Below are 25,828 nucleotides of genomic sequence, written 5' to 3' on the forward strand. Positions count from 1 at the left end.
GCCACTGCCAAGCATAAATGACCACGCACATGCCACTCTCAAGCTCGCATGACCACATGCACGCTACAACACCGAAATACCCACAGCAGTCACTGACGACCACTCAGAAACTTGACATTTATTGCGGACTCTTTATTCAGAAAGTCGCAGTGTGCAATAAAATCATAATACTCGGATTTGTATAGTGCTAAAGACTCGTGCGGGTCTCCAGGCGCTGTGAGATGAAATGATTTGCCAGAATCACAGGAGTTCAGCCGATGCCAAAACTCGGACCTGGACCCCCCAGCTCCAAAGTCGGCTGCTCTGGCAGTTACGCCACACCCCTTAAAGACAGTTTGGGCATGACACGTCATCATGCCCTTGGAGTGCACTGCAGACCCGCCCCTTCCAGGCACCTCTGGCTGCTGTGGTTTCCTGCCCCTTGTGTGGTTCTCGCTATTTTATGCGTTTGTCTCTTCGGGTGATGCTGACAGACAGACAGCACTGCCTCCTGACACACTTCGGTTTTGCTTCTTCCTCAAGACGCCGCAGCCCCTCCCCTCCGGTGTTCCTGCTCCTGATGTTGAGTTGAGAGGGATAGAAGGTGCTCCGATGTCTCGAGCAAGTGTTCAGAATCCGTCCTGAGGTGAATACGCTGCAATGCTGCTCTGTGATACTCTGGGCAAAGTTCAAGTTTAACCCCTTCCAGGCTCATGACGAGCTGGGCTCGTCATGGTGTAGCCTCCTCGCACGCTGATGACGAGCCCAGCTCGTCATGTAACATGGGTTTTTGAAAATCTCAGCATAGATCTAGAATACCCAGAGCGCGCATGTGGTTAAAGGACAACTGTCTTGTTTCTGATTTCACTAATGGTTCATGTTTAAAAACAGTCCGATAAATAAGTACTTCACAGTGCATTGATATAATGTGACATATTAATGTCACAGCTTCTACATGTTAAAGAAATGCCCTTTTTAGTGCAGAGTGTGAGTGAGTGCAGAGTGTGAGTGAGTGCAGAGTGTGAGTAAGTGCAGAGGGAGTTCAGAATGAGTGCAGAGTGTGAGTGAGTGCAGAGTGAGAGTGCGTGCAGTGAGAGTGCAGAGTGCAGTGAGAGTGCAGTGAGAGTGCAGTGAGAGTGCAGTGAGAGTGCAGTGTGAGTGCAGTGTGAGTGCAGAGTGAGTGCAGAGTGAGTGCAGAGTGAGTGCAGAGTGAGTGCAGAGTGAGAGTGAGTGCAGAGTGTGAGTGCGTGCAGAGTGCGAGTGCGTGCAGAGTGCGAGTGCGTGCAGAGTGCGAGTGCGTGCAGAGTGTGAGTGACAGCAGTACAGGAGCACTGAACACACAGTACAGGAACACTGGTCCCAGCAGTACAGAAGCATGGAACCCACAATACATGAACACTGGTCCCAGCAGTCCAGGAGCACTGGTCCCGGCAGTACAGAAGCACGGAACACACAGTACAGGAACCCTGGTCCCAGCAGTACAGAAGCACGGAACCCACAGTACAGGAACACTGGTCCCAGCAGTATAGAAGCATGGAACAGTACAGGAGCACTGGTTCCAGCATTACATGAGCACTGGTTCCAGCAGTACAGGAGCTTTGGTCCCAGCAGTGCAGGAACACTTGTCCCAGCAGTGCAGGAACACTGGTCCCAGCAGTGCAGGAGCACTGGTTCCAGCAGTACAGAAGCACAGAACACACAGTACAGGCACACTGGTTCCAGCAGTACAGAAGCATGCAGTGTGTGAGTGTGCAGGGTGAGCAGTGTGTGAGTATGCAGGGTGATCAGTGTGTGAGTATGCAGGGTGAGCAGTGTGTGAGTATGCAGGGTGATCAGTATGTGAGTATGCAGGGTGATCAGTATGTGGGTGTCCAGGGCCAGCAGTGTGTGAGTGTGCAGGCTAAGCAGTGTGTGCATATGCGGGATGGGCAGTATGTGGATGTTTAGGGCCAGCAGTGTGTGTGTGCAGGGTGAGCAGAGTGTGCCTATGCAGGGTGAGCAGTATGTGGGTGTCCAGGGCCAGCAGTGTGTGAGTGTGCAGGGTGAGCAGTGTTTCAATATGCAGGGTAATCAGTATGTGAGTATGCAGGGTAAGCAGCTTTTCAACAAGCTCACACACACCACCAGCTTTCACTGCACGCTTTCACCAGGCGCACACACACACCACCAACCATCATTGCACACTTTCACCAGGCATACACACACCACCAGCCGTCAGTGCACGCTTTCACCAGGCACACACCACCACCCGTCAGTGCACACCAACAGCCATCACTACACACATCAATTGTTAACGAATCCACAATTAACTATTGTACCAATAGCAGTATTGCAAACTTTACTTTTAAACATAATCCTCTAAAGCTCAGCATGCTACCATTGCTCCAATTCCAATCCAAACCACATAATTCCATTACACACTACATACATACACTCCATAACACATGGCGAAAAGACGTTGGCATTTACAATGCCATTTCCTCTAACTCAAATAGATCCGAGACCTATTGCATTTCTAATGCTTGTTTTCTTGTATGTCCGAAGTGTCTGGCTCCCACCCGTCACTTGGACTCACTTTGGTCTTTTATTTAGGTTTATTATTTCACTGTCTCACTTTTTTATTTTATTTACAATGTTGTTTTCTTGCCGTGTGTGGATGAAAGAAAGCTTGACCTCGCACACTGGATCTGCTGGGATCCAGTTTTCACTTTAATTTCTCCTCTCTATTGCGCCTTGCTCGTTACTACTGTGTTGGCGCTCTAGTTTTCAAGCCACGTCCCCGCCAGGACTGAGTGGACACTCGCAGCTGCTGCACCACAGTCAAACTCATTTGCTCCCCCCCCCCCGCCCCCCCCCCCCGACCGCTGGCTTGTTGGAGTCTGACCTCATTTATTATTCATGACGTGACCTTTTGTTTCACCCTCAGGGAAGTGTAATCCAGCAGCATGTCTCAACAGTTCCACAACAGTCAAATGAAATACAGGCAGAGATCTGTCATCAAGGTTCCACTCAAAGATGTATATTGCTTCTACAATCAACATTTCCGGTTCGGCAAACTATTCACAGCAACAACATTTGCACTGAGGGAGAAGGTCTAATATCATGCAGAACTGCAATAACAATTATGTAAAATATAAAATGAAAAAAGGGGGGGGTAAATAACCAATTCATTGCAGGGACTGCTCAAACTTGCTAGGCCAGGTAGGATAAAAGAGGTTCGGGGGAGGGTGGGCGGCGGTAAAGGGAAGGACGGTCACAGGGCCGTCCTGTGGTTCATTTGAGGGCTTGTGCAGCACGTCTGGGTGCCAGGATAGTGGAGTGAGTCCAGTACCACTCAGTACCCCACTCAAGTAGGCAAGGGCGGTAATAGTCCAGTCTGGTTCCTTACTCAGTGTGTGTCCTCTGCCCTAATCATTACCCTCGGGGAGGTCGCCCCATCCCCCACGGTTGGGTTCGCCTGACCCTCAGATTCATCCTCGGACCCCCACCCCCGCTCTGGGTGTTCCCAGGCTACTAAGACTTCTATCCACAAACTAGCTTTCTGGCATCTCTGTATCCCTCAGGTATCCATCCGAATCAGAGCTCTCCCCTCAGCCCTAGCCCATTGAGTAACAGTCTTCACCCATGTTCCCACCACTGGTCCCGTCATGTACTTCTAGGCCATTGCTATTCGCCTCTCGGACAATACTAAGTCCAGGTCCAAAAATGTAGAGCCTCCCTTCCGTGTGCGGGGTCTCTGGTATTATCCTAGCAGGTAGACCTCTAGGGAACAAGTTATGGAGCACCCCAGTGTGGTATTTAGGGTGTCTACTACAGTCTTCCAGAATGTACTTAGCCGTGGACAGCTCCAGGTTATGTGTACTAAGTCTGCATCCAGGTGTCTGCATGTAAACCACCTGTAGTCTATATGGGGGGTAGGGGGGTTATATAAGTACTATGGACGTAATTAAATTGTGTGTATTTTAACATCATATTCCTAGAGACTTTTTTAAGGGTACTCCAGTATCTTACGCCACTCCGAGTCAGGTTATCCTGTTCCAGTGTCGCCCCCCCATCTTTGTCGCAATGCCAGCTGTGGGTTGCAGGTCATCTCTAATAGTGCTCTGTAAAACCATTTCACTAAGTGTTATACAGTGCCCAAGGACACCAACAGCTGCGGCACAGCATGTTTCGACTGTTTGTCATGTCCCCCAGCCCACAGGTCTTTAAAAGTTCTAGCCAAGGCCTTGTATGTGAGGAATTGGCCTGGGGGTAAGTCATATTGTGTTGCCAGTTCGTCCATCTAGAGGAGAACCCCTTGTTGGTAAAAGCCTCCTACTGTCACCAATCCTGCATCAGTCCAGGTCAACAGCTGCCCAGCTGTAAAAAAGGACAGGGAATCTTCTTGTGGGAGTACCATAATGGTAGCGCCGTTGCATAGAAGAGTGTGCCAGCCGACCTCCTCATGCAGCGCCTCCAGCACTTCAACGCTGCCTTCAAAAACACACTAGGTGGTGTGATCACCACCACCAGGTTAAGTAGTTTCGCTAACGGTTGCGCCCAAGTGGGCAGACAACCCCATCGGCCCAAACTCCTCTTGGTGGACTCCATCTAGCCACTGAGTGCCCCACAGGAGCTACGAAACCAAGACGTACACCTCAAAATAAGGGTCACCCAGGTCGCCCTTGTCTGGTGAGTGCCAAAGAACCTCTAGTGATACCCTCTGGCGGCCCCCGTCCCATATCAGCTCTTGCAGGTTTTCAGCTGCCGGAACCTAGAAACTAGCATTTCTACCGGCAGATTTATAAAGAAGTAGAGCAATCTCAGGAGCATGACCATTTTAAAAGGGGAATTCCTGGCCATAATTGGTCATTTGAGGGAGTGCGAGAAGGCGTCAGATGACCGCAGCGGGTGAAGGGTTTTTCCCAAATCGCCCTCCCGTAAGTCCTCCAGAGAATAAAATATTTGTATATCCAAATATTGAAAGGAGGATGGAGCCCACGCCAGGTCCAATGTGAGATCCAGAGGCCGCTGAGCATCCGGTGACATGGGGAACACCTATGTCTTTGTTTTTTATGAAGAACACTTTCAAATCTGCCTAGAAGATGCAGTGCTACCGCTGAGCCCGTAGAGCCATCCAGTAGATAAAGTAGGAGGTCGAAATAATGTGTTCTCGGCCCTCGACCATTACACCCGTGCCTATTCCCTTCAGGTGGAAAATCCAGCCAAGGGTTCAATGGCCAACTCGAACAAGAAGGGCGCATGGAGGCACCCCTGCCTGGTGCTCCTGCGCACATTGAGTTTGGGGAGGGGGGGGGGAGAAGTTGGTACCCATTGTGACTCATATGGTTGGGGTAGTATAAAGTAATTTGACCCAGTTAACCCAAGGTTCTCCCAAACCCATCTGACGCATAACCTCAAACAAAAAAATCCCAGCGTATAAAGTCAAAGGCCTTCTCGAGGTCTACTGACATCAACATGGCCCTGGAACAGGGCTGCACTCCTGGGTGGTAAAGGACGTGATACAGTTTCTTGAGATTTAGGGAGGTATTGCAGGTCGGTGTGAAACCGTTCTGGTCGTTGTTGTAAATAAGATAGTCCTCAGAGACCAGATGATAAGTAGATATATTCATAAGATTTATTGAAAAGATAACATCAATATCCATAGGAAGGTGGTAAGTCCATATGTTGCCCCACCAGGAGCAGCCTCTGTCCTGCTCAGCCTGTACATACCAACTGGCACTCCACAGCTCACCAGGCACCTAACACTCCATGACATCATCATACAACCAACATTCTAGACATCCACAGGCACACCAACACTCACACTGGCTGAGCAGTAGAGAAGAGAACCATAGAGAAGGGAAATGCAGCAGTAGATTATAACACATCCCCCTCCCTAAGGAAACCAAACACAATGAAGAATAATAAAAGATGCATGAAAATACACTGAGCAAATGAATCAAGTACATATAACATAAATGAAAATGCATGACAATCCAAAATGCCAATGAAAACACACACCTTGAATCACAATAAAAGGGTTCCCGGAAAGCATTAGACTTAGACAGCATAATAATCAATCCAACATAACAAAGGTAAAACCAAAAAAACACAAAAAGACTCATAACCAGGTAAAACCTAAAATTGCTTCAACACAAACATTCAATCAATAAGAAGCAGAGAAAACTCACAAGAAAGTGTCATCTGCAACACAATCTTATCCAGGATAGCACTTAAAGAAAGTGCAGGAAAAACCATTCACGCACCAACCAAACAGTGAGTGCACAAGCAGAGAAACTTCATGTGAAGACATTTACTCTACGCAGACCAAACCACAATACTTGACCAGGAAAACCATTAGCACTTAAAGAAAGTACAGGAAAAACCATTCACCCACGAAGCAAACAGTGGGTGTATGTCAAAGAAACCTCAAGTGAAGGTGTTAGCTCTGCGCAGACCAAGATAAAAAAAAATCAACAAACTAATGTCAACCAGGTAAAACACTAAATGTGAATCGTAACACATAAAAAGTGAATCTATAACCACAAATAGGTAGTTGATAAACCAAAGGAATCAGGCAAACTAACACGTAATGGAAAACCACACCAACCTTAATATGAAGACAGGAACAACAAAGACAATATACACAACCTCCTCTCATTCCATATAATTTCACAAAAAACAAACAGAAAAAACTTGTAACAAAGGTAACATGTCGCCATACAATACTGCAAACACTCCGTTGTAAATAGGTGAAAACAACAGTAACACAACAAATTAAAACAAAAAAAACGTAGTCACCGTTGTCTATGATCGATGAGCGATTTCTCACCCGAAATTCTTGTAACCTCTCACCCAAAGTCCATGTGGTACAGGTTAAATCCAGTGTTTCCACGCAATTGCGCCACCAGTACCACAGTCCAAGTCTTGACAGCAACATTCCAATAAACATCCATAGTTTGAGTGACTTCCAATGACCATCCTTGAATGAGCTCGAGATCTCCCAATATAAAGTTCATAAAAGTGGCTCCTATTAGCCCACAAGGTAGAAGCCCATAAAGTCCATTGTCGAGTAATGGTATCAACAGGAACACGATAAATCCACTGTCAATTAACAAGGGACTGAAAGACATCCTGGATAAAGTTGAAATTCCCAATGACTCGATGACGTCCATAGAATAGTAATCCCAAACGTCGCGATCCACAGTAAAACAAAAAGATCCTTCCCAAGGTGTAAAGATGGCCGCCACAGCGTCGTTCAGCGTCGTTTTCCAAGGGAGATGGGCCACGTTTTCACCTTTAGCGTGATGACACTTCGGAACACCCTCGTAATTATACGTCACAAGAATCACCAACACGCAGAAGAATTCCCACAACGTCATCAGATGGACGCCAACAGGGGAACTGGAAAGAGCTCTGCTGACCAACCGTCACAACCGCAGCATACGGTGAGTTGACTAACATGGTAAAATTCATTAGCCTATTTAAAATGTCCCAAAACACGTAACGAGAAGACACTCAGCCCCTGACCTTGCTTCCACAGTCGCAGCCCGTCCGCTTCACTCATTTGTAGCGCGAAGAGAAAACTCACCAGCTGCCGCCTGTCAGGTCAAATCCCCACAGTCCGCTTCACACACGAACGCCGCCTTTGGTCCCCGGTCAAATCCAATGGGCAGCAGGAAAGCGCACCAAAATAAAGATTTAAAGCGGCAGTAGGACAAGGAAATCCAAAGTAATCTCCACAGTACACTGGCACATACAGCATGTGTAAGTCATATTAATAGAAAAATGCAGGGCTGGTAAATCCAAATGCAAGGCTGGTAAATCCAAATGCAAGGCTGGTAAGTCCAAATCCTTAATTCCTAGGAAAACCAACAAACTTTAAACACTCTGGACTGCAGGCTGTCCTGTTGACTAAGAACACTGGTGGGGCTTACCAGAGCGTTTGTTTCACGTTTCCTTATTCTTTTCCTTTACCTTATGTATTTTCCTTGGGTTCCAATTCAAAAGTTTATATTCCTTTGGTTAGTCCAGGTAAACCAGGGTAGTCCTTCACCAACACGTAGTTCTTTTTACCTCGTCGCCAGTGTTGTAAATAAGATAGTCCTCAGAGACCAGATGATAAGTAGATATATTCATAAGATTTATTGAAAAGATAACAACATCAATATCCATAGGAAGATGGTAAGTCCATATGTTGCCCCACCAGGAGCAGCCTCTGTCCTGCTCAGCCTGTACATACCAACTGACACTCCACAGCTCACCAAGCACCCAACACTCCATGACATCATCATACAACCAACATTCTAGACATCCACAGGCACCCCAACACTCACACTGGCTGAGCAGTAGAGAAGAGAACCATAGAGAAGGGAAATGCAGCAGTAGATTATAACAGTCGTTATGAATTATAGTGGGCATATGAGGGAGCAATCGAAGGGCCAATACCGTACTAAGGATTTTGTAATCCATATCAAGCATCGAGAGTGGACGCAAGTCTGACGTTCGAGCCCCTTGGGTTTTGGCATCGCAGGTTTTAGCAGGCAGTGTCCCAAGTCTTTAAGTGTTGGCTTCGAGCAACTCCAGTCTCAGTGCCAGTTTCCCAGCGAATGTGGAGTAAAACTCCACAGGGAGGCCATCTGGGCCCAGAGTCCTACCCATGGCCATTTTAATAGCGGCTTGGATTTCCTGCACTGTTTCTGGTCCTCCCAAGCCGTCCCAGGGAAGCTTTCTTAGTGGCAGGTCTGCCAAAAAGGCAGTCTGGATCCATGGTATGAGCGAGTCTGGGCATTCATAAACCGTTTCATAATATCTTCAGAATTAGGCATTTATGGCCTGAGGAGAATAGAGACACTTGTCATTGCTCATCTTAATGTGTTTTATGAGGGCTTCTCAGGATTTAGGCCAGATAAGCCAGGCCAATATCTGCCTTCGCTTTCCCTCCTCCTTATGTGCCCTGGCTACATAGTTCTTGTAGTTGTGACAGCATAGTATTTCTAGGGAGGCCATTATATAGTCCCGAGCCTCTCGCACCTGTCCACTGCAGATGCTCCAATACCCAGAGTGTTATCCAGTTCATGCAGTTTGATATCTAGTACCCTAAGTTCCCCAGTGAGCTTCTTCTGGACCTCGACTGAGAGCCCCAGGCAGTGAACCCGGTCCACCAATACCTTGAACACCTCCCACTCGACCAAGCCGGAGGACGCAGAACCCTGATTTTGCTCAAAGTATCCATAGAGTGCAACCCCCAAAAAATCCCGGTAGAAAGTGTCTTCTAGAGACGATTGGTTAAGCCTCCACCTGGGGATTTGGGGAATTTTCCAACAGGTTGGAGGCCTAACAGCCGAGGACCGCGTGGTCCGAAAGGGTACACCCTAATTATTCATTATACACCACAAATTGACAGAGCCTGAGGGAACTAACAAATGTATCTGTTCGGGTGTGTAATTTGTAAATGTGTGACTAATAAGAATAATCCTGTATCTCCCCGTGTTGTACCCTCCAAGCATTTTCCAGGTGCCAATGCCCCTACCGATGCCTAAGGCTTTCTGCAGTTTTGAGGGAGGCTGTGCCCAGCAGGGGTTGGGGGGTCAAGGAGAACATCTGCGAGGAAGTCTAGGATAACATCTGCCACACAATTAAAATCCCCACCAAATAGGAGGTTGTCAGTCATTAAAGATGCCAGGGTGGCTGATAATGAAGGAAGACCGCCTGATCATGATTTGGGGCATAAATACTTCCCAGGGTTATATCCCTGCCCAATACTCTACCCCTGATCAGGACATACCGGCCTTCTTTATCAATGGAGGAGTGGTTGAGCTCAAATGGTGTCCCTGCTCTGATGCACATCAGAGCTCCTCATGCTAAGATGAAGTGGCTTATAGATTACCTCTATACATAATAAATGATATAATGCACTCCGAAAGTCTACCTCATAAAGTTTGTGATGCTCACCGACAATGTTTTGGGGTGCGACCCTGATGCGCGCTCCGTCCGTGCACCTTAATGTATGCCATAGAATTGGCCTTGCCATCTATAATCAGGCAGTCAATCTCTTCTCTGGTAAGGTGTGTCTCTTGTAACATGGCTATCTGCACTCCTCACTTAATTAATATCTATGCATGTTGTGGCTTTCGGAGGCTTAACCCATTCTCCGGCTATTCCAGGACAAGAGGGTCAGTAAGTGGCGTCCTTACATTTAAACCTGCATGGTATATGGTCCACTCAGACCACTCTGGGCCACCCCCCTGCACTCCCCCATCTCAACATGTTGAGTGTGAAAAATAATACCAATCCCCAACTAGTAACTCCCCAAGAGTGGGCCAGCAACGGCTGGCCGCCCAAATTTAAAACATATGAACATAATCCACAGAGTGTCTCCACCAGAATCCTGGCAAGGGTCTATCTGGAAGGGAGTGGGCTGCAGTGTATAAACAATGGCAATGTGTCACTCTCCGGGCACTTAGACCAACCCCAAAGTCAACATTAACGCTACCACAGTCCCGAATCCCACACAAACCAGCATTACTTTACATCTTTAATGGTCCCATGGCAGAAACCCCGCCAAATCCGTAACTTACAGTGCTTACGGGTTCACAGCTTGAGGCTCTTCTCAACAACCATAGAGCCAGAGGAAACAGTTATAAAATCAAGTACCATCAACTTTGGAAGATTCCTATTTTGATAGCACAGATTTGTGTTTGGAAGTTGTATCAGTCTCCGAGTACGACCTCTGAGTCATCACAAGTTCTGCCACTGCCTGGAGGCCAGCGGCGCCATTCCTGCTCGGTTTGTGAAAGTGATGGCCTTTTCAGGGGCCTGCTGCATGAGGCTCCATGAGTGCGTTTCTTCCATCTGCCCGGAGAAGCTCTACGTTTTAGTTATTGGTGTCAGGAGTGTTGATCCAGTTCTGTAGGCTTGCAGCCAATCCTAAGCCACTCCTGGGTCTTTGCAGAAGTTTGGCCCCATCCAACACAACATTATCCAGAGCTGGGCTGGGAACTTAAAGGAATATTGTATCCCCTCATCACGGAGGGCCTTCTTGACCTCCAGAAAGGAGGCTTGTTTGGTCCGTATGGTGGCGGTGAAGTCTGGGAAGACTGACACCTTGCTATTGGCCAACATGAAGGCCCCCCCCCCCATTCGTACCCTCTGCAGGATAACATCTGTGTAGTGGAGCAGTCTAGCCACCACCAAGTGGGAAAGGCACCCCGGTATCAAGGGCCTCAACGGTACCCTGTGAGCATGTTCAAGAGCGAGGAAAGGCACCAGGACCTCCGGTGCAACCTCTGTCTGTGGCCAGTGTTTGCCATATTGTTGCTCCCTGTACCTTCAGGGAGCCCCACCACTCTGATATTGTTTCGTCCATTACGTCCTTCCTGGTCTTCTGCTCGCCGTTCAACGACCGCACTCTATCAGTGAGTTCTGTCATCTGGCAAGTCAGTGCCTGGTGTTCGGCCCCAATTTCTCTCATTGTGGTTTCAACTTCTTCTGCGAATTTGTGGTGGTCTGCCTGTAGCAGGCCCAGGAATACTGAAACTGTGCTAATATCCTGCTGAAGGGTAGACTTGGTATCTGCCTTGGCAGAGAGGATTTCATCTAGGTGGGGGCGGGGGGAATCTCTCAGATCTGGTGTGGTCCCTGCATGTTTGGTCCTTGGTTTCCTCATCTGTCTCAGCCATGTAAGTCCTCCCTCAGATATTTGGGTTGTCGGTCACAAGAGTATCCGGTGTGGATGCCTGTGTACAATTTCCTAGGTGGGGTGTGTGGAGTAACCGTTCTGCGTTGGACTGGTCACAGAGATGTCTCTTTGGTCTGGAAGAGGGGTAGGTGGCTTCAGATGGGGATGGCGTCTTCAGCCCTGTCAATGGACAGGATCCCCTGAGTCTGTGGTGGACCCACTTCAACCATAGAGGGGGCAAGGTCTGTACTTGTACCTTGTCCGCAGCCGGCTTAGGCAACGTGATCATGCCTGGTATGTCCCTGAAAGTTTCACAACTGCAAGTATGTGTGCCACTGCTCGTGGCCCGTTTCACAGGGCGGCTAAGGATGAGCTAGTCCATGCAGTGGCCCAACAATGCTTGTGCACAAAAGAGGGCGGGGTCCACAGTGTGTCCAAGCAGTGATTGTCTGCTGCCTCAATTTCCGGCCCCAGTTGGTGGTGTGGGCCGTAAGATCTTGGCAGAGGAGAAGAGGCACACAGGGGAGGCAATTGGGGTGAGGCAGGGGGTGTTTAGAGAGGTGTACAACCCCCTGGGTCAATTGTACCTGGTGAGGGGCTTTCCCTGCACAGTCCCCCACAAAGAGGATGTTTAAGTTCTAGTGGGCACAGTGTCTCCTCACAAAGGCCTCAAGGGGGGAAGTTACAATGGGCTTCCTTCCATTTCCCCTGTCTCAACTGGGGGTTTCCTGGATAGCAGCTGGTCCCTAGTGTGCCTCCTCATCTGGATCCCCTATATCCGTCGCTCTCGGGGGGGGGGGGGATGGGGGACTGGAATGTTTAAGTAGCTCACAGCCCTAAAACTTGGGCCTGCCGTCTCCCCTCATGTAGGGTCTTGACATAGGCCAGAGACCCTCAATGAGGTTGCCCGTCACCTTCTGACCTCCCTCATTGCTGCATGCCGGCCTGCATGTGCACCTCTGCCGGCAGCTAGGGCCCCGCACCTCAAGAAGGTATGTAGAGTGTCTTGGCAGGGGGCAGCCTCGGTGAGCGTCTGACGTTTGGGTGGGCGCAGGAACTGGCAAAACACAGCCCATCAGATGGGAGGGGCCGCTGTATGCTTCCATGTGCCCCAGTGTTTGCAGCCTCACATACTACCGATCTGGGCACTCTAAACAACACCAGGAGGGGCCCAGCAGTTATTTTGGGTGGCCACCCTGAGTTTACAGATTCTCCGCTCCAGTCGCCAGGCCCTGGCTTTGGCCCCGAGTTCACTTACCGGGCCTGCAGGTAGTTATATATGGTGCCTTGCCATGTACCTCTGGTCAGGTGGCTCGACTGCATTTATGTGCTCCTCCCAGGTTTCTGGACCGGCATCACCCACCACAGTGCTTCCAGGGGTGTTTCTCCTCTAAGGTCATCTTGTGAGTGGCCGGGCTATTGCGCTGAGCGCTCTTCGGGTCCATCCGCCATTTTGACAAACTGTGTCGGCCGCTCCAGATCAATGGCTGTTTACTGTTTTTTTCCTACAGCTGGGCGCTCCCTTTTTCCGGGATGTGGGACTCTGATGAGCCCGTCTGTATTGTCGCCACATTTTTATGTAGTTTGTGGTTGCTCCGGGCTGCATATGTCGCAAGATAAGTGATGTGCCAGCACGGAGCAGCAGGCTCGTATGTCCAACATCTTCGACTTGTTGGCCACGCTCCCCACACACCCGCCCTTTCTTAATAAGTGTATTCCTTAGGTTATTAGCTCAGCAGCTGCTAAAAAGCTGCTTAAAAAGCTTTAAAGAATTTACCTAATCAACACCAGTCCATCCCTAAACATAAAATAAGATCCATGACTTCGTCTTTGACTGAAATCCAGATGATGTGATTCTTACGGAGACTTGGTTAATGGAAGTCTCTGCATCTGGGATTGCAGAAGCTATGCCTACCTGTTTTTTCTATATAATATCTAAACCAGGAGAAAAGAAATTGAGACAGTCTTGCCATTATTTTTAATCAAGCCTTTCATTTCTCGATTACCACTATTTCTAATATTATAAATGCAGAGGCTTTAATTTCTCATTAAAGCGGACTCCAAATTATACTTGATTCTGCCCACTGATATATAGAATACCGGACTGTGCTGCGTCATTTCCTAGATGTAGTGGAGATGCTTGCACCATACATGATTATAAACTCCAACTCTAGGATCCTAGGAGACGTGAACCATCACAGTGACCATGACTTTGATGGACTGGTAAATCAATTCTTATAGGATATATTCTCACTAAATCGATCTCAAATAGTCTCATGCAGCACACATGTTACAGGCCATGCCATTGACCTTATTTCACCAACGCTGGCAATGTCAAATGTACTACCCCAGTACCTCTAATTTGTAATGACCATCTAGCAGTCCCTCTCTCCTTTTGAGTCCTGACCATAAATAGAAATTGTGTGGCAGCCACCTCGATTCATAGACCTTAGCATCGGATAATATGAGACCTCTTTTAGGGGCAGATGTATCATCCGGTTTTTTTGTCGCAAATGCTGCGATTCGGAAAATAGCAGCGTTTGCGACAAAAAAAACGGGTTTTGGAATGTATCAAGCAAAAAGCCTCGCAATATTAAGGAATCGCAAATTTAGCGATTCCTTAATATTGCGAGGCTGTTAAGGAATCGCAAATTGCGATAACTCATTTGAAATGTATTAAGCATTTCAGTGTTGCGATTTTTGACTAAGAATTCGCAAATTACCATCAACTTGTAGTTGGTGGTAACTTGCGAATTCTTTTCAAAAAGCACTTTTTTTAAATTCTAAAGGTGCCATATGACGCTCATACATGCCCTTAGGGCATGTATGTGCGCCATATGCGTACACATATCAAATTCAGGGGTGCAGCAGGGTGTCCTTTAGACACCCTTGCACCCTTGAAATTATTCTCAATTTGCGATTAGCTAATTGCTAATCGCAAATTGAGTATAATTTTACATTCATTCCTATGGGCCTCCTGGCCCATAGAAATGAATGGGAAATTATTCCTTAATTGCGATTAGCAATTTGCTAATCGCAATTAAGGAATTCTAAGGAATCGCTAATAAATAGCGAAATTCTACATACATACCATTTTGCACTTCTCAAATAGCGATTCCTTAACAATCGCTATTTGAGAAGTGCAAAATGGTATCTTGATACATCTGCCCCTTAACTCTGAATTCTACCTCACTTTGGCCCTTAGCATCGTAGCTCCCCTGACAAGAGAAAATCCATATCAAAGAACAAGTCAAGTCCTGGGTTTAATTTAAGCCTTATGTCTCTAAAAAAGAAAATGTCGCCAACTGAAAATAAAATGGTGCAACAACCTCTGTGAGGCAGAAATAAATGTACATTGTGTAGCCATTATAGAATACCATTAGGGAATCAGATTGATTAAATCCACGTTCTGCACCAGTAAGATTGAATTAGCTAGACATTTCTCTTAGGAAGTATTCTCAATTGTGAAATGTATGACTCGTCCCACTTCCTTGAACTAGAAGAGTTTCCTTTCGGAAGCTGTGTGCAATTCACGTGCTTCCCATTTCAAAAGGAAAATCCTTTACATTCAATATTCGTCAACAACCTCCCTTAATCCATGTCGTATTAGCCTGCAACCCAATGATTCTCCCAGTCTTGGATAATTCGCATTATTTCCATCTTCAGAAATTAATATTATTCATAAATGTAAATCTGGTTCATGAAGAAACCCTGTCTCCCTTTGTCATGATTGCTCCTGTTCCCTTTAATATACTTAACTCTTCCATTCTTACAGCTTCCTTACCCGACACCTGCAACTGAGCACAAATCACTTCTATTCTCAACAAAAGTAATGCCGACCCGATATTGCCATGATTTATAAAACAGTATTTTTGTTTCCAATTCGTGCAAAGTTGCTAGCAATGCATAACAATCCTCCATTGTCTTATCCTTGTTCCTTGAAACTAACAATATATTGTATGTCTCAGAATTTTTTTTTTCATTCTGCTTGCAGCATGGAATCCATTCTTCTTTTGGTATCTTTGGAAACTATATCACATCCAATCCTCATTCAGAGTCTGTTGGGATATTGGTGTCAAAGGACCAGCTCGTGCTTGGAGTTCTGATTTTCTTACAAATACATTTCAGTCAGAACATCTTCCTTTTTTCCCTAGGCCTCTTTCTCTTTCGATTGTGGAGTGCCTTAGAGGTCATCTCTGAGTTCCACTCCCTTAACATCTATATGACCCATATGGGAATCCTGATCCGGGGCTTTGGTTTCGAAGTGTGTGTTATGCAGAAAGGCACACAGTTGACATGGTTGATTGTCTCTTTGGCAAATGACAATGATTTTTGGCAACAAAGATTTAAGCAATACCTCATCAGTAGGATCAGGGATGAAGTAAACTTAACACGGATACGACTGAATTACTTATTTTGGCAACAACAAACAGTCTTGGAAAGACCTGTGGTGGCCGTACGAACTTGGCCCATTTCCTTCAACTGCAGAAATAGTTGGACGTTTTGGGTAGAATTCAACAGTCAACTTTCCTTTAAACACCATATTCATACTGTCACAATCGCCTGTTTAGACTACTTTAAACTCTTCACAAACTGCTGGACTTCCTTCACATTAAGGATAGAAAGACGTGATCCATACCCAAAAACCTCCAGACTGTATTAGTTAAATTCACTATACCTGGGAGTTAAAAAAGACCTATTTAAACTTCAGCTGGTACAGAATTTAGCATGCATATTATTACTTCATCTCCCCAGACAGACATTGTTGGATTTCATCCGACTGAAAGGAGTTCCACAGACCCCCTGTAGAAAAAGAATCCTATTCAAGACTCTTATCCATGGAGCCGCACACAACTCTTGTTCAAACAGGTCTCAGAAACTGTTCAAGTTTTATTCGCCATTTAGAATACTTAAATCTTCAAGGTTCTTCACATTTTTACCTCAAAATTTGTACTGTCTGGAGGGGAGTCTGCCCTGCAGCAGTCATGAGAGCTAAACTTTGGAACACACTTCCTTTAACTCTTTTGGTGGAGTTCATCGTTCATAATTCTTGAAAAAAGTTTACAACTTGGCTTTTTACTAATAAATAAATTCCTCCTTGCTCTTTGTTACCTCTTTCTTTGAGCATTAGTAGTACTTTATAAATCACAATTGTACAAATGCAGAATTGTTTTCAAGAATACAAATGCCATCATATTAAGCAGTTCGTTTAAAAAAATAAATATTTTTATTCTTTTACATTAATCGGTACTGATTGCAGAAATCTGAAATTGTAGGTACACATAGAGTACACAGCTGTGCCAACACTTAAATAACATCTTTATACATTTGCAATGTTAATTTCTCTCCCATGCCCCCATCAGTTTCTCACAGTGATGACAGCTTACACAAAGTAACTCTGATTTTGTCCCCTAAACGCTCAGGTCCGGATCCGACTCATCAAGCGGCGGGGTACATATATTCCCTCTGAAAGCATTCCACTACCCCACACCTGTGTCCATTTCTTGGGGCACCGTCTCTGCCACCATTGCACTATCCATGTCGTTACACCACTCTCGGTGTGTGGAAATGGCCGGCACTCCCCAGTGTTGAGCTATATTTCGTTTAGCCAGCATCATACCTAAAGTCGTCCAGTCCAGAGCCGCATGATAAAGATCTGTCGGCTCCCAAATATTGAGAAGACATCTCTTGGGCTCCGGGGGGACAGTGGGTCCACAAACCTGCGTGATTGCTTCCATGATAGCCTCCCAGTAGAGTAAAATTCTGGGACAATCCCACAGGGTATGATAAAAAATACCCGATGTCCCGCAGCCCCTCAAACACAATGGGTTGTCAGCTCTTCCAATTGTGTGTAGTGTCGTTCTTGTTAATATGTTCGGTGCAGTATTTTGAATTGCACTAGTTGTAATTTGGAGGGTATAGCTACTTTGCCGGGGACGCAAGCTCTTCCTGTCAGTTCGTTTCGTCCAGCTCCCCAAGCTCAGCCTGACATTCCTCCAGAAGGGTGGTTGTGGGATCTCGCTGGTTATTTATGATTTTACAATACGTCAGGGAAATGGCTCTTTTGGTCATGTAGTCTGTCAGCAGTCTGTCCTCTAGTGGAGAGGAATCGAGGAGGTCGGTGCCTGGTGGAATAGCTTTTATGAGCGCGTGTTTAACCTGTAGTTAGCTGTATTATTCCGTCCCTGCCATTTCGTATGTCTCCTGAAGTTGGGAAAATGAAATGACCCCACCTTTTTTTCCACAGGTCCCCTAGCTTTGATATACCTATGAGGTCGCATCGGGTGAAGCCCTTACTGTTACGGAGTCTACCTAGTCGCAGGATGTCCCAAATTAGTATGTGTTGTGTTAAGACCTCGTTCCAGCCAAGTGCACGGAGCGCAGTGAGCCAAATGTGAACTTTATGTGCAGCTGGTCCCATTTGCGTGTTTTTCCGGGATTTGTTGTATAGTGCTCCCAGAACCTCCTCATTGCCAAGAGTGTGTCTATCCATGCAAAGCGCTGGCTCATCTTGCGGGGCATGCAGCCACTGGTTTCCCACAATGAGCTGCGAGGCCCAATAGTATGTTTTGATCATTGGTAGGGCTATCTCACCGTCGTACCAACCCCTTACCAATTTGTGCATGGCTATGCGGGCAGGTTTCCAATCCCAGAAGAGACCACTTACTTCTGCGTCGATCACTTTGAAGAAGGAGTGAGGAACTGGGAATGGAGTGTTCTGCAGTGCGTACAGAAACCTAGGGAGTGCCATCATTTTGAACAGGGCGGTTCGACCTAAGAGAGTCAGTGGCAGGGAGTGCCAATACTTAACGTCGTGTCGGAGTCGTTTCAGGGGCTCCAAAAGGTTTTTCTCAATAAAAATGAGCAGGTTGGGAAGTAATATATATTCGGAGATATTTGAAACCCCCCCCGCCCCCCCCCCCCCCCCCCCCCCCCCCCCCACCGTCTGCGACCTGCATCATGCAGCCCAGTGGCAGCTGAGGAGGCGACCACTAAACACGTAGAGAACCGACTTTGCCCATTTGATAGTGTAGCCTGAGACCCTACCATAGCGCTGATATGCCCAAGGGTAGTCACACGCTCTATAAATCCCATAAACATAAACATATGACACACACAAATATCTAATAACCCAATCATTGATCGTCTGGGGATGCCATATATAGTAAGATATCGTCGGCATATAAGGAAATGCGATCCTACCATCCCTCTGTCCAATTGAGCCCGCGTATTATTGGATCCCTCCTGATCAAGCCGCCAACGGCTCCAATACCAGAGGAAACAAAAGGGGAGACAACAGACCGCCTTAGAGGAAAGCCAGTAGAGACTCGTCCATTCACCACCACATGTGCCAAAGGTTGTGTGTAAAGGAGTTGGATCCAGGCTCAAAATTTAGGGCCAAAGCGTTGTAATACTGCGAAAAGAAAGGGCCCCCACAACTAGATCAAAAGCCATATGTACGCCCAAGGAGAGTATGACAGCCTCTTCCTGGATAATGGGTATGCGGGCCATTACACCATGAAGGAGTTTCAGGTTAAGTGCCGTATTCCGGTCTGGCATAAAGCCTGATTGGTCTGGATGTACTAGGGCTGTAAGGTATGGTTAGAGCTGAGCAGCTAGTGCCTTTGCTAGTATTTTGGCTTCTGCATTAAGCAGTGATATTGGCCGATACGATGAACATTCGTGTGGGGGTTTACCGGGCTTTGGAATTGCTACGATTGTCGATGTACGCTGATCTCTAGTAAGTGTTCCCACCTCGAGACAGGCTTCATACATTTTGAGAAAGTGTGGCGTGAGTTTGCTTGCTGCTTTTTTGTAGAGTAAGATGGGACTGCCATTGGGACCTAGAGCTTTTCCTGCTTTGAGCCCACCTATGGCTAGTGTTAGTTCATCAGGAGTCAAGTCTGCCTCCAACGCCTGAACTTCGTGTAGTGGGAGTCTGGGCATCTGTATGTCTTTAAGAAATGCCAAATTCTCCTCAAGTGTGGTTGTGGCTTTGTGAGTATTTATTATCTCATAGTGGAGTGCAAACACATTTACTATCTTTTGCGGGTCTGTAATAGCCCGCCGGTGTATGAAGTCAGTTGTGCCACCCAGTGACCAGCCTTATCGCCCACTTCGTAAATAGCGTGTTGTGTTGTAGTGACTCTGGTTTTAGCCTCCCACATGTAGTCCCTGTAGTACTGCTTTGCTAAGCTCAGCTTATGGGTTGTGGTGCCGTTGGGATCTGAAGAGTGTTCTGCATCGGCTTGGCTCACTGCCTGCTCAAGTGTCTGCACCTGTTGTACTTTATCACGTTTGTGAGATGTTATGAGGGATATCGCCTGGCCGCGTAAGACTGTCTTATATGCCTCCCACAGGGTTGTTGGGGAGGTTACTGAATGTTCATTTTCCATTAAGTATTGTCTCTTCGTGTTAAGCAGGCCCTTCCAAATAGCTTGGTCCTTCAGAAAACGCGGATATATGGGATATATGCAACGCCTCCCCAGGAAGTGAGACGCGTATTTTATCATAACTGAGGAGTGATCGGATATACCTCTGGGGTGGTGTAAGATCTCTGACACTCTCGCCAAACGAGATGATAGAGTAAGGATATAATCTATCCTGGAAAGGCTATTGTGTGCTCCCGAGTGGAAAGTGTATTGTCGTTCCTGAGGGAAACGCAAGCGCCAAACTTCTACAAGACCAAAGGCGTTGAGGAATTCCGCCAGATGAAGGTGGGTCCTGCATTGGCCCCTAGGGGTTGTCTGTCCAGCGTAGAGTCTCGTGTGTTAAAGTCATCCCCTATGGCCAATTTCCCCTGTGGGAGTTTGAGATGGAACTCACCAAGGGCCGGGAGGGCTAGGCTGTGTAGAGCAGGCAGAATATATAAGTTGAATGCTAGCCCCTCCCATTGACATGATATAGCTGAGAATCGTTCCTGTTCGTCCGCTCAGGACCCGTTTATTACAAGTGGGAAGTTTACGCGAATCAGAATCCCCACACCTTGTGAACCTGGAGTGAACTCAAAGTGTGCCGCCATGCGAAATCCCCACCTATCCAGGGCCTTACAGGCTGAACCGGTTAAGTGCGACTCTTGGATGAGGGCTACTGCTGGAGCCTGTCGTTTAAGGTATTGCAGTACCAACCCCCTCTTTATCATGTCACATAAGCTGTTTATGTTCCATGATATAATTGAGAAAGGGGGGCTAAACATACTAGAAGTCTCAGGTTGTGCTTGCATGAGGTCGGTCTAGTTGTCCCCTTCTGTCAGTGGGTGTATAGTTGACGCTGGTGCATGGAGAGCAATGCGATACGATTAGCGTGCACTAACTGTGTATATACTTAATCAGCATTCGGTGTACTTGTGTGAACAAAGTAAATATAAACTTCAACTGGTCCCCTTCCCCCACCCTCCTTCCTGCCTCCCTGCAAGACGCATACAACTACCCGCCACCCCAACTTCGCAGAGTGCTCTTTCCCCATAACTTGTACTTGCGTGAGGGGGTAGAGTAGTCTGGCGATCACCCTGAGCCATCTCCTCTTTCATATTGGACAGTTTCAATAAAATTATTTTTCAATTATTTATTGTTAATTTGCGTTTTCTGCGGTCCACAAAATGTTGAATGTGCCCTCTAAGAAGCATTGGTATTAAATCACTGTGATTTTCGTTCCATTTACATTTTCATCGGTCGCTAGTTTAGTGACAACTTAAAGAAACGTGTTGGTTCAGTTTTGTTTGAACCTTGAAATATTTTCAGCCATAAATTCATTCTGTTGGACAAACTTAAGTCTAAATCCTTTTTTAGCTTCAATAATAGCACATTTTTTGCATAACTTGAATTCTTGAATAACTTTCATTGAACTATATGTGAGACTTCATTCTCTTTCCAGTTTGTTTTTATAATTTGGCCTTAAAAAACTGCTTAGTGTTTGTGTCATGGCAAACATGGCATGGTTGACCATAAGAGACTTAAGGGCCTGATGTACAAAGGGACTTAGCATTCACAACCCCCCTGATTCGGTAGAGCAGAGAGTTTGTGAATCATAAAAACCTTTTTAAAATGTGCTACGCCCATTAAACCACTTGAAAATATTTCCAGAATCGTTAAATGGGTCTGTGAAACAAATTGGAATCTGTTTGCTAGTAAAGTGCTAAGAGAGTCCTTTCCATATACCAATTCCTTAAGATATGTATTCATATTTTGCGACCCAAACCTGATCGCAAAACATTAATACTCTACCCACTCAAAGAAGGTGGTAAACCATCCCCAAGGGACACCTTACCATTTGTGAATGTTTACAATATTTTTTTTTTAGGAATAGGCAGTGATATATTGGGTGTCTGTAACATTTCATTTTTAAATGAATCCTGTTTTACTTTAAGGATTTTTTAAAAATCTATACAAGATTGATTTATTGACATGGTAGTCTGTTGACCACCAATAGGTCACGATCAGTGTGATTGTGGCCAATTGCAGTGGGTTGCAAATATTCGCCTACCTCAGGAATATTTATGAGGTAGGTTGAATTGCAATCCACTACAATTAAGTATTTTGTGAGCCGACCTATTACTACATAGAACGGTTTGCAAAATACTAATGTATTTGGCAGAAATCGGTGCTCAAATTGAGACCACTTTTACAGAATCTATTATGAGGTTTTCCAAATAAAAAAACACAATTTGCGAATTATGCGTCGTAATTTGCAATTTCTAAAGTGTAATTTTTGTACATGTGGCCCAGAGAAGTTAAATTCATAAATTACCAACCACTGTGATTCTTACAATTTATTATGATAATGGAAATTGTAAACCGTTGTGCTTACAAAGATTCTGATGTCCTGATTATGAGTTGCGCAGTACTGCAGAGGTGGTAATGTGCCACCCGTTAAAAACTATGCTGTGCAGTAATGCCCTGCCAGTACCATGCGATTTTATAACTGTATCAACATAGAATGGGGAAAAAGTGAGGAACTGTTTTTATTTCCTTTCCCATGGAGATTATCAGTCACATTTACCACCAACTGTGAATACGTAGTAAACGTGAGAGGGGTTGGTGCGGAGGGGGGAGGCCAGGGAATACTGCAGTCTGCAGCTACAGATTGCTTTCCCTGTGCTGTGACTGAGTGACGGGGGTGGGCAAGAAAACTGTTCGGAGCTGCAGTGCAGCCCATTCCCACGTGATTTTGCCTGCCAGATTTTCTGGCCAGCAAAATCAGTTGTGTTCTTCCTGTACTTGTCAAATCTGGGTGCAGTACCTGCCCTCTCATGATTGAGCAGAATTCCTCTTAAGGATTGTGCTCTGCTGCACATGTAATCAGGGCCCAAGTGTGATCCACTCTACCAATACATAAATCAAATGATTTTCGCTGGTTCATTAGCTCAGTTATTCACCAGTGACCTGCTAAATAGGAACATTTCAGTAGACTAGGCCTATAAACTGTTACTACGTTTCAGCAACTATTACATTCCATACTATTATTGCGGCTTTTTTTTTTTTTAAATCTTACTCATTTTCAGCTGTTCTTTACCTTTAGACATGGAACTTACAAAAAAAGTAACTAACAGTGGTACTGGCAATATGCCGCCCTTAGCTGTATTAAATTCTCATTTTGATAAAATAAAATAAAATCCATGGAGAGAACTCTTAAAACATCACTGAAGATTTTCTTCTTTTCAAAATTACAGCCGTTCTCATTCTCCCGCATTGGGGGTGCACAGTTTTGCAGGAGTTCAGCGGTTCAACTTTTCCTCCCACTCTCCCTCCCCAAAGAGACTGAGCGCTTCACACTCCCCGAATAGCACCTGCAGCGACTTCCAGGCAACCGAAGCGGAGCCAATCGTCCCAGAGCTCTGCCTGGACCATTTGTGGACCGAGAGTAACCCAGCCACAAGGTATGTATTCCTTTGATGGCAGATGTATTTTTGTTACACTTTCAGCCTCCTTGTTAATGTTCTTTGCTTGGTTAGGCACGAAAATTACTGTCTCCGTTTGTGCCTCTCTTTATTAATTGGCAGTCTCTGGCAGAGTTAATTGTCTTTTTATTTTGTTCCTTCAAACTATTGATTTGTATTGTACTCAACTACATTAACATACTGCAGAACTGATAAACGTACGCTGTCCAAAAGTCAGCATACCCCGCTTCAGCAAAGCCGTCCTTCAATTACATTGTACGTCTAACTAACCATATTTGTTTGAAAATATGAAAATGATTGTGCCACAGCTAACCAAGGTTATGAGCCATGCACTGATTCAGTAGTCCTCCAATTGGGTCCATGTTTCTGACTTTTATGTTATTGGATGCTTACAGCATTTCAGAATCATAGAGTCCATCCTCCTTTAATAAGGGTGACGTAAGTGGCTCCATGCTGAAGTCCATCCAGGGCTCAGAATGCAAATTGGAAATTTGAACCTCATGTGTGGCAAGTGGTGGAGTACCAGGACAAAGTAGGAACGAGGGCAGCAGCAAGGATGGAGGGGATTGTGGCAGTCTAAAAAAAAGTGATGGTGTCCAAGGGGCTATCCCTCAAAGTACAGTTAGTACAGGTTGGCCACTGAGTGAATGCTTCCCTTATCTACTTTTCTTAATGGCACTTATAATACTACTATTAATTTGCAGCATTTAAATTTAACTCTGGGGTTATGCTTAGAATAAAGAGTAGGGAAAATGATAGGCCCCATAGTGGTACTACCTTTAAAACTCGTGTGTGTTTTTCTGATGGAGTTCCTCCACTCGTCAATGCCATCTCTCCAGTCTTCGAGCTTTCCTCCTTTTAGTTATGAGGGAAAGTGAGTGTGTCACAGGGATTAACAGCTCTGAAACTGCCTCACAATATCCCCTTTGGTGGTTTCTACCGATTTCCCGGTAGCCAGGATTTGAATTTTTAAGATGTCTTAACTGCGTGGGAACTCTTCTTCAGTTAGTTTTCCTCACTGTTTACAGACTCTGTAGTATTGCTGCCTCATGGTTACACTCGAGCCTGGTACAGAATTCTCCTCTCCCAGTCTGTTGCGCCATTTAGTTGTTGGTTTACAGTTTTTTCTGCTTCCATGTCCTGGCCCAGGTTGTATGTTTGCAATAACATTGTTTTCTTTTGCTCCTTGTCCCCGTTTAACTCACACTTGTGGCAAACTGCAACATAGATATGCAAAACAGTATGTGTGACTGCAAGTAAAGGGATATGTGGGGTGAAATCATTGTGAAGAGTGTGTCAAGCTAAAATACTCATTGAGGTGATATAAGCATCTGTACTTCTGACCGTAAGGTACAAGTGTCTCATTCAGTTTGTTATTCAATCCAAAACGATGGGGGAAGAAACTGAGCAAAAATGAAGAACAACGAGGTAATTCTCTAAAGGGATCAATCAAATACACTTTGATGGGGTTCAACAGTAGTGACACTCCTCGCTTTTGGATGGGAAAAATATTTGCTAATGCAACTGAATTTGCTTTTATTTTTATCGTTCAAGATGTCACAACCTTACAAATTATGTACAATAAATAAGTACAATTCTACGTAAGGACATGGAAAAAGACATGTAGCAACATTTTACTGCACAAATGATGTCCAACGGATTATTAAACAGTTGCCATCTATTTTAAATTTAAATTTTGCAAACCTTAATCCACCTTATAGTAGTTCTGTCAATTTAATAAACCTTGACCCATGCGGAATTATAACTCAGTTTCAAGGGTTTGTAGTTGATTATATCCTTAGATGGTACACTCCTACAGAAACTTTGCTTACACCTAATATTAAAGAGCAAGAAATACTATTAAAATATGTCCTAACATACTGGTGTGCTAATAAAGCAAAAGGTTTTATTATGAACAATTGGAAATTGCTCCACAGTTTGAAGTTGTCATTGCCTCTTTTTTCCTTCAAAGTACAAGGTACAAGCAGCTAGACAGTTTGAGAAAAACAAGACATTTGTTCTATGTTGGTATGACCACGAGTGAAAGGGCACTTTAAATGCAACAACTGTAGTGTGTATGGCTCACAAATAACACCAAGGAAGTGGCAATCAATGGTCATGCTGTCGGACAAAATACCTTCTCAAACTGAAACACTAAAAATGTTGTCTACTCCATTAAATGCTCTTGTGACCTACACTACATTAGGCTTACCACACAAAAAGTTAAAAAGAGGATAATACAGTACAGATCAAGAAAAAAAAACTTTGCACTGGGGCACCCTTAGTTGAAC

The 25,828-nt window shown here is 45.5% G+C and overlaps 1 protein-coding gene across 1 annotated transcript in view; it reads left to right on the plus strand.

The window, feature by feature from the left end:
• The window catches only part of ANAPC1 (anaphase promoting complex subunit 1), a 763,513-nt gene that overhangs the window by 158,541 nt on the left and 579,144 nt on the right, over positions 1-25,828 (plus strand). The window contains exon 9 of the mRNA XM_086926883.1: positions 23,310-23,516. Within this exon, the coding sequence (XP_086783009.1) occupies positions 23,310-23,516 (207 nt within the window). The remainder of the gene's footprint in view (positions 1-23,309; positions 23,517-25,828) is intronic.

This window comes from Lissotriton vulgaris, chromosome 6, assembly GCF_964263255.1.
Source record: "Lissotriton vulgaris chromosome 6, aLisVul1.2, whole genome shotgun sequence".
In the NCBI taxonomy this organism is placed as follows: domain Eukaryota; kingdom Metazoa; phylum Chordata; class Amphibia; order Caudata; family Salamandridae; genus Lissotriton; species Lissotriton vulgaris.